At 44.4% G+C, this 12,748-nt stretch overlaps 1 protein-coding gene and 1 pseudogene across 5 annotated transcripts in view; both read left to right on the top strand.

Moving 5' to 3' along the window:
• Positions 1-12,748, top strand: part of Jhy (junctional cadherin complex regulator) — a 71,416-nt gene that overhangs the window by 34,085 nt on the left and 24,583 nt on the right. For 4 of the 5 annotated variants that reach the window (NM_001357359.1, NM_001081121.2, NM_001357360.1 and 1 more), the window contains exon 4: positions 9,409-9,522. The exons of the other annotated variant lie outside the window; for it this stretch is intronic. In NM_001357359.1, the coding sequence (NP_001344288.1) occupies positions 9,409-9,522 (114 nt within the window). The remainder of the gene's footprint in view (positions 1-9,408; positions 9,523-12,748) is intronic. 5 annotated transcript variants of the gene reach the window in all.
• Positions 1,754-2,283, top strand: Gm18586 (predicted gene, 18586; annotated as a pseudogene).

Below are 12,748 nucleotides of genomic sequence, written 5' to 3'. Positions count from 1 at the left end.
GATAGATAACCATGAGTAAAGCAAAGGGGGGAAAAAAAACACAAACCAAACAGTGGTTTCTGTTACGAGAGGGAAAATACAAAGTGTGTTCATGGTTGCTTCATTTGGGAATCAGGGAAGACTTCAGGAGAAAGTTACATTTGGACCAAGGCTGATACTGTAAATAGATAGTGCACATCTATAATCCCAGCTACTCCAGAAGCTAAAGCAAGAGGATAGTGAGTTAGAAGCCAGCCTGGGTAACTTCATGAGATGCTGTCTCAGAAAAAAAAAAATTAAGGATAAGGATCTAGCTTTTCTAGCATACACAAATCCCTAGGTACAATCCTTGATAAAATAAATAAATTCGGGGGGCTGGAGAGATGGCTCAGAGGTTAAGAGCACTGACACACAGGAAGAAATATGGAGACAAAGTGTGAAGCAGAGACTAAAGGAAAGGCCATACAGAGGCTACTACTCCACCTGGGGATCCATCCCATATGCAGCTAACAAACCCAGGGACTATTGTGGATGCTGGGAAGTGCTTGCTGATGGAAGCCTCATATGGCTGTCTCCTGAGAGGTCCTGCCAGAGCCTGACAAATATAAAGGTGGATGCTCGCAGCCAACCATTGGACTGAGCATGGGGTTCCTGATAGAGGAGTTAGAGAAGGGACTGAAGAGGCTAAAGGGATTTACAGCCCCATGGAGGGAGCAACAGTGTCAACCAACCAGACCCTCACTCTCCCAAGAGCTCCCAGGGACTGGACCACCAACCAAAGAATACACATGGAGGGACCCATAGCTCCGGTAGCATATGTGGCAGAGGATGGCCTTATTGGACATCAGTGGGAGAAGAGGCCCTTGGGCCTGAGGGTATCGAATGCCCCAGTGTAGGGGAATGCCAGGGAGGGAAAACAGGAGTGGGTGGGTGGGAGAGCACTCTCATAGAGGCAGGGGGAGGGGGAGTGGGATAGGGGAGTTCCGAAGGGGAGACCTGGAAAGGGGAAAACATTTAAAATGTAAATAAAGGAAATTAAAAAAAAAAAAAAAGAGCACTGACTGCTCTTCCAGAGGTCCTGAGTTCAATTCCCAGCAACCACATGGTGACTCACAATCTATATAGCAAGGTCTAGTGCCCTCTTCTGTCATGCAGGCATATATTCAGGCAGAATACTGTGTACATAATAAATAAGTGAGTAAATAAATAAATAAATAAATAAATCTCTTTTAAAATAAATAAATGTAGATAACAAAGTGAAGGGTAGTTTCCAAGCAGAGAATGGTCTTCACACCCAACCAGAAATAATGGTCCATGCAACCATTACTGGGACTTCGAAGTGCTCAGGATGGAGTGAGGACTCCAGCCTGAAGAAGTGGCTAGGAACCCAAGGTACACGTCTTGCACACTTGAAAAGATTAAGGGCAATAGAAAGTAAGGAAGTATTTTAAAGTAAGAGACAGTGATGATTTTGTGGGTCTTAACAGCTCCAGAGTCTTCTATTGAAAAGGAACATTATATATATTTATTTATTTATGGTGATAGTGGCACGTGTCTTTGATCCCAGAATTTGGGTGTGTGGCAGAGGCGGTGGATTTCTGAGTTTGAGCCAGCCTGGTCTACATAGTGCATTCCAGGACAACCAGCCTGGTCTACAGAGTGAGTTCCAGGACAGCCAGAGCTATACTGAGAAACCCTGCCTCAAAAAATAAAACAAAAAACAAACAAACAAAACAATACACACACAAACACACACACACACACACACAGACGTCTGTCCCTGATAGTCCTTTCTCCAGGACACTGGATAGTGATGCCAGCACTGCAGGGCTGCATGAGGGCTGCCATAAAGCTGTCTTTGAGCAACCCTGCCTCCCTGCAGAGCCTGCTAAGGACAGCTGGGACGTAGCCCTACATTGGCACCAGTACTACTGAGAACCTCTCAGTTGTTATTGGAAAATACTTGAATCCCCGGGCGAGGACACTGCTGCCAATGGGGTAGAACTGCACACCGACGAGGTTGCAGACCTGGACCCTGCGAATCCAGAGCCAGTCACTTCCTGCCGAAAGTTCGCTCCCTGCCTCTGGCGCCATCCCCATTAGCCAGCCTGTAAAGTCCTGGGCTAGTCTCTTTCATAATTCTAAGCCCTCTTCCTCCTCACCCATGGCGTAAGTGGAAACTAAGTGTTTCCTCCTCACCCCATCCCATTCCCCCTGGCCTCTGAATAACAATGATGGAAGTCAAAGAAGGGCTTGTTCCAGTGTCAGAAGATCCCGGAGCCATAAAGATTGCAGGTACAGTTAAACGACAAGCTGAGTGGACCTAGGAGCCGGCTGTTGGTTCCACCGTGGTGGTATCTGACCGGTGTGGAAACAGTAGTGAAGGGCTTGTATGTGTTAACGTTATCCAGTAGTCGAACGGTATGTGTAGGAAGGAAGATGGAGGGAGATATAAGCAGGGAAAACCCAAGTCTGTTATGACTATGTCCTTACTGACACACTCCATTATCATTTCTTGGTGTCATACTGTTGTCATGTATGACACACATGCCTGTGCTGTGACTAGGGTGTCCATCACACCTGGTGAGCCTCCTCAATTCACACTCAACTGTGTAAGCTCTTTCCGTATCTACAGAGGAAGACTCTCTAAAAAATAATGCAGCCCCCCTCTCTATCTTCCCTTAGTGACTTTGGGTTCAGTGATTGATTTCATTCAGAATTATAGCATCTAAGTAAGGGTAGGAGTCAGGCAGGCGCTGGATGCATGGTGCAGAAGCAGGTCTTCAGGTCCCAGCTCCTGAGACGGCTGCACTGTGCCCCTGGAGTGCTCAGCACCCCGCAGACATTAAGGTGTATCCTCTGGACAGTTGGGGTGACAGGTAGAGGCATTTAATCACATTGGAAACACAGACTTGTTACGCTGAGGCAGGAAGAGTGGCAGTTTAAAGCCAGCCTGGCTTCAGTAGCAAGACCCTGTCTCCAAAGAAGCCAAAACAAAGATGGTAACATTTTATTCTGTATGTGTGATAATATTGTCCTGAGTGTGTTTAGTGTTCTGAGGTTCCTTCAAATGAGAAGATTGATGACTTTTTTTTTAATCGTTTTGGGCTTTATGTATATGCTGTGTTTGTCTTTGGTATAACATCTTGTCACGTAGCCCAGGCTGGTCTTGTACTTGATTTTAGCCCAGGCTATCTTCAAAGTGGCTTTTTTTTTCTTGCTCCTACCTCCTGAGTGCTGGGATCACAAGGTACATCGCCACTGTACTCTGTGGAGATCATTATTTATTATTTTTGACTGTTATGTATATGGGCCTTTGCCTATATGTATGTCCAGGCAACACTCGTGTGTTCATTCCAGCAGATGCCAGAAAAAAAGCATCAAATCCCCTTGAACTAGAGTTGCAGTCCGTTGAAAACCCTTATGCGGTTCCTGGAAATCTAACCCGGCTCTTCTGGAATAGTAGCTGGTGCTGCTAACTGCTGAGCATTGTAGTTTTAAAAATAAAGTGATTTTCTTCTCTGAAAAAAAAAAAAAAAGAATGGAGGCAGGCTGGCGACAGAGTCCAAATATTCCGTGTGTGTTGTCTCTAAGCAGCTGAAAAACACAAAACCCTTTGATAATTTAAGCAGCCATGCTGAGTGTCAGCCGAGTCACCTCCTAGTAGTAGAATCTCAATCAGTCTCTGTTTTGCTGGCCATGGAAACATCATCAGGTGTAAAACAACGCAGGGCGAAATGTGCCAGGAGTAAGTGCTTGCAAGCACTCGTTAGCCAAACAAATAATGAAGCCCTCACTAGACCCAGTGATTATGCCCAAAGTGGGAGTGTGAGTAGCTGATATATCAGAACATTTAAAAAATAAATAAAAACAAAGAAACCAACAAAAACCCTGACTGTGGGTTGGCAAGGTGCCTCGGCAGGTAAAGAGGCCTCCAGCCAAGCCTGACGACCTGAATTTGACACTCAGGGTCCATGTGGTGAGCAGAAAGGACAAAGTCCTCAAGTTGTTCTCTGCCCTTGGCATGTGCACTGTAGCATCCATATCACACATGTATGCATGCACACACATGCATGCATGCATGCACACACAGAGAGACACATTTACATACAATAATAAAATATTTCTTTGATCTGACACCTTGGCTTATTTAATTTGGGCATGTGGCTAGTTGCCAGTACATTTGTACTAGCAACATGCATAGCAAAGCCTTCTCAACTAACGCGAAGCTCCCTGTGGCAGATATCACGCCATATAGACAGTAGCAAAGGCAGGATACAAGGGGAGACAAGGGCACAGCCTACAGGGATAACTTTCTAATATTAGTGTGTTTGCGAAGCATGTGTTTATGTGTGTTATGCAGATCTGCTGTGTCACACGGCTCTGGGCGAAGCCTTGGCTCTGCTCTCGGCGGCGCCATGCGATTCTCTAAGAACCCGATGTGTTTCTTTGAGAGGGAAGCCGCAGTCCAGTCTAGCTCAGCTGTCCTCAATCTGAGTTGCTTTCCTCCCTACAAACCCTCACTTCAAAGCAAGGAACATAATGTACAATTTTTTAATGGCTCTAGACCCAGGCACTCAGACTCTCTGCTCTTCGCCTTACCTCAGTGTAAACACCTAATCAAGATTGCCTGCGCTTCAACAATAGCAGCCAAATGCAATTTGAGAACCACAAGCCTTTGAAGTCCTCCCTGCAAAGGCCGGTTTTCTAGTCTGGGATAATGACATGCCATGATTGCTGTCTTTGTTGTATCTTTTCAGTACAGAAGCAATTATAGGCCCCAATTTAACAGAATAGACATTACACAGCTTACGATGCTCAAAATGCAATTTCATTTGATCATTTTCTCGATTTGATTGGTATTAATAGAATGGTTCACAAAAAAAAAAAGAAAGAAAGAAAAAGAAAAAAATAGATGGCAGAGGTTGTGTCCCACTCCACTTTCAAAGAGCTAATGTAGAAGTATGTTTTACCTGCCCAGCGAGCTCTCTGGGGTGATTCAGCCAAGCTTCACCAAAATATTGTGCACAAAAGCACTGTGTGTCCTTCACTCCCTGGCAAAAGAAGCAGCCAATGCTTGATTAGCAATATGTGAAGTTTTTGACAGAACTATGCAAGCATGGTTGTTGTCTTAGTTAGGGTTTTACTGCTGTGAACAGACACCATGACCAAGGCAACTCTTATAAGGACAACATTTAATTGGGGCTGACTTACAGGTTCAGAGGTTCAGTCCATTATCATCAAGGAGGGAACATGGCAGCATCCAGGCAGGCATGGTGCAGGAGGAAGTGAGAGTTCTATGTCTTCATCTAAGGCTGCTAGCAGAATACTGACTTCCAGGCAGTCAGGACTAGGGTATTAAAGCCCATGCCCACAGTGACACACCTACTCCAACAAGGCATGCCTCCTAATAGTGCCACTCCCTGACCCAAGCATATACAAACCATCACAGTTGTCAATAGAAAATTAATGTCACCAATGATAATCCCCATAACCTAAAACACATCTTATGTTTCTCTTTGCCTTTGCAAAAGCTAGGGAATCTACTTCCTATTGGTCATCTCTCCTGTTCCCTCCAGAAGACATGCTAAGCCTTTTCAAGATTAAAAGAGTATCCTTGCCTGCTTAGTCACCCTAGTTAGAATGTTTCCTTCTCTTCATTTCTCATCAGAGTTGATTTTTCTTTTAAGCAAGTCAGGTTTCTGTTTAACATCATGATAATGGTAGCTAGGCACGGACATCCGTTCTTGGAATTCCAGTGCTCTGGAAGCTAAGACAGCAGGATGATAGCCAGGCTGGCCTAGTACATAGCAAGACCATGTCTCAAACGTTAAAAAAACAAAAACAAAAACCAGAAACATTTGCAATGATGCCCTAACTGTGATTCAGGGTGCTTCTGGGAACAGTTATAGAAGGGGAGCCCTGATGCAAATTTGGGGAGTAGTTCTTAGCCTTCTTTGAGCATTCTAAAGTTTAGACTATTTCATGATGTGAGGGCATCCACTTGCAGAAGAGGTTGTTCATTCAAAAGTAGATGGTCATGCCCAGTTAGAAGGTAGCCATAGTTGAACAGTACATTGTTTTTCATCTGTATTTTAGGATTAAAATTAAAACAGTTGTTTTTTTCCTTTCTTCTTACTTTCAGATCAACTTTTTTTAAAAAATTATTATTATTATTATTATTATTATTATTATTATTATTATTATTATTATTGTGTATGTATGTGTGTGATGAATGAGTATGCCACTTGTGTGCACCAGTGTACATGTGGAGGCCGGAGGAGAACTTTGCAAGATCAGTCTCACCTTCAGCCTTTATTTACATGCAAGGTTGCTAAACATACACAGCAAATGGTACCCACTACACCAGTGGTTCTCAACTTGTGGGTTGCGGCCCCTTTGCCAACCGTCTAGCTCCAAAACTATTTTCATCATGGTTAATCACAGTAGCAAAATTACAGTTATGAAGTAGCAATGACAACAACGTTATGGCTGGGGAGGTCACCACAACAGGAGGAATGGTATTAAAGGGTTGCCGCATTAGGAAGGTTGAGAGCCACTGCGTCTGCGCCATCTCACCAGTCCCAGATCAACTTTCAATTTCTAAGCTTCCACATTTCTATCTTCCTTTCCTGGTGTGTGTGTGAGTGTGTCTGTCTGTCTGTCTGTCTGTGTATGTGTCTGTGTCTGTCTGTGTGTGTGCATGTTTATATTTCTGTGTGTCTGTGTGTGTATGTGTGGTAATTCTAATTTAATGAACTTATTAGAGACAGATGAGGTGAAGCAGTGTTTACCTTTCTTGAACTAAACATGCCATCCTGAATGGAAAGGGGTGAGACTGTCTTCAATGTCAAATGTTTCCTTAGCACAAAATAATCAACAAACACATTTCCCTCTTGGTATCCAATAAGCATCCGCCCAAGCAGCAGAGGGAGAATCTGAACTCAAGCCTGTCAGATCCAGTCCCTACCATCCTGCATTCATGCACGTGGCCACTCCATACACCAGATCCAGTCCCTACCATCCTGCATTCATGCATGTGCCCCACCCCCCACTCCACAGCCACCACAGGAAATTGAACAAGATAAGAAAGTGCAAAGCCCTAAAGTTACATTTAAAGACTGGATTGCATCCATTCAGAAGGGAAGAGACTTGGCATTTCATAGGCGAGGAAGCAGACAGCAGTCACCAGAACCTAACTGGAGTGGTCGGTGTGTCACAGTGAGAATGGATGACCAGTCTTGAGACAGAAACAGTAGGAAGAATGTATAAGAGAAACTTCTGAGTCAGTTGGACACTGCCAACCAGGAGATGCGGGCAGTCTGGATGAATAGAATTAGAGTAGAATAGAATAGCGTAGAGCAAAATAGAATTAGAGTAGTTAGATTAGAATCCTTCTTCTCCTTCTTCTTTAGGGTTCCCCTGGTTTCATTCATTTGGCTGTGGGTCTCTGCATCTGCCCCCATCAGTTGCTGGATGATGTCCCTCTGATGACAACGAGGCTAGTATTGATCTGAGAGTATAGCAGGTCGTTAGGAATCATTTCGGTGACTTTGCTTTTTAGCCAGTCATATTTGGTTCTATCTTGAGTCTCTGGGCTGACCAGCCTCTGGTTCTTGTTCATCTACACAGTGTCAGGTGTGGGCTCCCCTCTCTTGGTGTGGGCTTTAAGCTGGACCAGTCATTGGTTGGCCACTCCCACAAGTTCTGCTCCACTGTTAGCCTTGCCCATCTTGTAGGCAGGACATACTATAGGTTGAAGGACTTATGGCTAGATTGGTGTCCCAGTTCCCACTGCTGGGAGCCTTGCCCGATTATAGAAGATGGCTGGATCTTGATATGAACCAAAGACCCAAAATACTTGAGAAAACAGATAGAAAAGGAAAGATCTGTTTTGCGAATGGTTTCAGAGGTTCATTATGTAATAGTTTTGGTTAATTTGGGTTCGTTGATCCCGAGCTGATAGCCCAGGATATCATGGTTATAGCATATGGAGGAAAATGTTATTTACATTAAGTAATCAGGAAGTGGACCCATTGTGGCCTTCAAAGGCAAACTCCCAGTGCCTTGTGTTCTCCAGCTAGGACCCCACCTCCTAAAGTTTCCACCACCTCCCACCATCTCTCCATCCCCCTGCCTCAGCTTTCCAAGCAGGGAATGACAGGTGTGCCCCACCGCAGCTGCTCAACTGTGTGGGCACAATTATAAAGTAGGCTAAGCTGAGCTGTTGTGTTTAGGTGTATGTCTTGGTTAGGGTATATGTTCCTATGATAGAAACACCTTGACCAACAACTCTCTGTCAGCAAAGGAAGTCAGGACAGGAACTTAAGACAAGAAGCTGAAGGCAGGAATGAAGCACAGGCCACAGCATAATCCTGTTTTCTGCCTTGCTCAGTTTGCTTTCTTTTAAGACTTTCAGCACAATAGTGACACTACTCACAGTGGGCTGGGCCCTCCCACATCAATCATCAAGCAAGATAATGGTCAATCTGGTGGGAGCATTTTCTCAACTGAGATTCCCTCTTTCCAAAAGGCTCTAGCTTTTGAGTGAAGTTGACAAAAACTAGTCAGCATGGGTATTAAATACATTTTTTTAAAATTTATGATGACTTTATCAGGACATAGTCCCCACTGTAGGTAAAGGGTATGGCATCATGTGTCTGTTGATGGGGTTACTTGTTCCTTGCAGTATTCTGTTCTAATAACTGCCCTAAGGTGATTACTGACAAGGTATGGGACATTTAAACAAGGAATATTTGGACCTCAAGTCACCCTTTCTTTCTCCATGCCTTTATTTTCATCTTCCCTGAGAGAAGCCCAGTTCCCTCTGATGACTTTTATCCCAGATAGTCCTCGAAATCTCAGATATTGAAGGCTTGGCCCCCACACAATGGTTCCATGGGGAGATGGTGTAAATTTTAGGAGCTAGGGACCAGTTTGAGGAAGTAAGCCACAGGTTGTGCCCTTGAAGAGCACACTTCGATATCAGCCCCTTCCCCTGTGTCTACTGCTTCCAGGCTGCTGTACGCTAAACCACTCTCCACCATTATATTCTGCCTTACCGCAGGCCACAAAACAACAGAGCTAAGTGACCATGAGCTGAACCCTCTGCAATCGTTATATTCTCTCTACAACCATGAACGAAAATAAACAGTTCCTCCTTTGAAACTGTTTATCTTGGTTTTTTTGGTTTGGTTGTTTTCTTTTTCTTTTTCTTTTTTTTTTTTTTTTATCGCAAAGACGAAAGGTTGACTGACATAAGTGCCCGAGAACTGAAATTGACCCTTGCAATAAACCAAACATAAAGCCTGCCTCTGCGGGACAGAGTACAGAGTACAGAGACCGGGGCCCCATGGCTATAAGGTTGAAATGAACCCACTTAGGATGCAGTATACGCCACTTACCATCCTGTGCGTTTTATCCTCTTAGATTTCCTACCCCGTCAGAGATACTGACAAGATGACTGTCCAGAATGACAAAGAAGTCGAAAACACTTTCATGGATCCTGAGGACAAATGGCATCAGAGAGCAAAGCAGCTCAAGGTCGCCTGCTAGATTGTGTGTTAAGTGTGCTTCAAGTGATACTGCTGGATATGAGTAATGTTTGTCACTGAGTTCTTGTTATTTAAGGGTTCTTTTAAGCCTAGAATGCCTACCTACATATGCCTAAGACTGCCTTCTGCCATACCTTGTATGCTCGCTCCGCCAGCAACCCTAACTGCTTTTGAAAGGTCCCCTGTCCTAGAACACCATATTTCACACTCCAAACATACAGAGTCAAAACCTCACAGAAGGAAGGGGTGGAGATGTGCAGAGGAAAAATAATATGTTTCCTTTGGGCATTAATAGCTACCCAGTAGACTCTGGAGACACTGTCCCTGAAGCTGAATAAGATCCCTCGGAACCCTACCAAGCCTTGTTTCCAGAATGTGCAAGCTTACCAACTGGTATCTCAGTATGATGGCTTCCTTCCTGCCATGGACACTCATAAGTATAGTTGGGGCATGGGTAATTGTCCCACTATTCCTAGAAGAAATAGAAAGGTCATTCTTAGCTGATCATTTCCTGGGTCGGTACATGGAATTATACGAATTCATTCTTGGAACAGGCTCCATCCCTGCTTAAGGGTGAGCATGGTGGCACATCTTTAATTCCAGTGTTCCAGCACTCATAGGGAGGCAGATGGCTGCAAGTCAGGGGTCAACCTGGTCTACATTGCAAGTTCCAGGCCTGCCAATGCTACACAGTGAGACCTTGTCTCAAGGGCAGTGGGGTGAGGTGGTGAGCCTTTTGAAATCACCAAGCCTAAGGAACCTGCTGGTATCACCAATTAAAGTCATACATGAAGCAACTGTAAAGTTCAAAGTATTAAAGTTCCTCCAAGCATCAGAGACGTTAGAAAAGGCAGACATCTTAAACCCTCTCTTGTCTTCACCAGGTCTCCAGGCTACTGATAGAATTGAAATAAGTAAATAAATCAAGTCACTTACTCAGAGTTTCCTGAAAGCTGATCTCAGGGAGACCACATCGAAACATTAAAAAGATGAGGACAGAAGTGTCTCCTGGCAATGGGGTGTGGAGAATAGGGTCCACTAGTCAGTCTGATAGACAGCCTTGGGTCATCATAGTTCTCATGTCAGATTCCTATGTCCACGTAAGATCTTTGCATCCTGCTATGACCTCTTCATGGACCTTTCCTGGGACTGTATTGTCCTGCTGCATTCAGTGCTCTTCTGTGGGTCTCACAGGTTTCAGAGGTCCCATTTCACTGTCGTGCCCAAACTGAAGGCATCAGGTCCTCAGAAGCCATGCTGAGGTATGTCCTTAGCCAGGAGACCCTTCCAGGTGGCCTAAGAGAGAAGATCTTCCCAGACCCAGAACAAAAGCAGCAGCGGTGGCATCATGAAATGGCATAGAGTCCTCACTAATCACCATCAAGTCCCTGAGACCATCCCTGTCCTCACCTTTCTAAAGAGCTGTACCTTTGGTCTGGTTAACACAGGCTTCCATTTATCTGAAGTTCTTCCTTGCTGGCAGTGAGCGACTTAGTTAATAATTCATGCTGAATGTTTCTCTTTTTTTTAATATTTATTTCATGTATATGAGTACACTGTAGCTATCTTCAGACACACCAGAAGAGGGCCTCAAATCGCATTACTGATGGTTGTGAGCCACTGAGCCATCATTCCAGCCCCCTAGATGTTTCTTAATAATATTAGATAGGGACTAGAGAAATGGTTCAGTGTTTAAGAGCCATGGCTGCTCTTCCAGAGGACCTGGATTCAATTCCCAGCACCCACATGGCAGCTAACAACTATCTCTAATTCCAGCCCTAGGGAATCTGACATCCTCTTCTGGCCTCCATAGACAGCACACACACACACACACACACACACATACGGTTCATAGACATATATGCAGACAAAATTCACATATACATAAAATAATATTAGATAAAATTTGAAACCTAAGGTCACATTTTTTTAAAAAACATATTTACTTTATTTATATGAGTACACTTTAGCTGTCTTCAGACACACCAGAAGAGGACACTGGATCCCATTACAGATGGTTGGGAGCCACCATGTGGTTACTGGAATTGAACTCAAGACCTGTGGAAGAGCAGTCAGTGCTCTTACCCACTGAGTCATCTCTCCAGCCCTCGCATTTTATTTTTAACAAACACAGAAGATAAACAGGGTACAACAGAAAGTTCCCCAGCCCAGAGGCAATCCTGGAGCCTGGGTAGATCTCTCAGGACCCCAGGGCCCAGCTAGGACAGCTAAGAGCAACAGTGGACCTTATGTTAGAGGAGATGGGGATAAGAGTGTGCATTCTTCTTTCTACTTATGACACATGAGCAGAAGAACCACAAGACAGAAGCAGGCAGGCAGTGCCTTTCACAGGGCACACTGTGATGGCACACTGTGGGTGACACCCGATGACTAAGGATGAGTCTCACAGTACCACTCTCATCTCAGCTTTAGGCATGGAGAGTCCCCAAAGCTGTGACTCCACATGTGACATGAAAACCTACTGCCATTAAGCCGTTAGTCTGGGTGCATGGAGGGTATACCAATTGCCAGCGTGGGTAACAAAGGAATCCTAGTGAGAACAGAATGGAATTGCGGATTTCCGTGCTGATGGGGATTAAATAGCCTGAGAATGGCTTTGTATATTAACTTCAGGGGACTCAGGTCTCACCACCTAAAGAGTGACACCTGATGCCTCAATTGTAGGGTAATAAATCTCCAGACAGGGCAGATCTCAAGGAGGCGACTTGGAAGGTGAAAGAAATCCTATCAAGTCTAGAAATGTCTTGCTTTCCGAGGACTGAAATGACATCTTCAGGCACTTCAGTCGGTGTGAATAGAGGATTTAACACTCAAGACAATTCAGGTTTGGTAAAATGATGTCTCTTTGGCCTTTGTTGACAAAGCACCCTAGGAAGGCTGCTGTGCTCTGAATCAGCTGCAACAAAGGAGACAACATGGAGAGAGTCAAGCAGCTACCAGGGATTTCCCAGAAGAGGAATTTCTCCTGGGCTTGGTTGGTTATTTATTTTAGTTGGAATAAAAGGAGAAAAATGGGGGAAATGTAAGCCAGGAGATGACTGAAAGCCTACTTACTCTATTATTATTCCATCATTGCTTCATTATTACTCCAGTATTCAGCGAAAGGCTGAACAAATGTTGCAAAGAATGCCATGATTGGTCAGTCTGAGTTAAAGTTTATAGATCATAACCAAGAGAGGCTTGTTCAACCTTTA

The sequence above is a fragment of the Mus musculus genome, chromosome 9, assembly GCF_000001635.26.
Source record: "Mus musculus strain C57BL/6J chromosome 9, GRCm38.p6 C57BL/6J".
Taxonomy (NCBI): Eukaryota; Metazoa; Chordata; class Mammalia; order Rodentia; family Muridae; genus Mus; species Mus musculus.
Note: the sequence above shows the minus strand (reverse complement) of the source record. Positions and strands in the feature narration are given on the sequence as shown.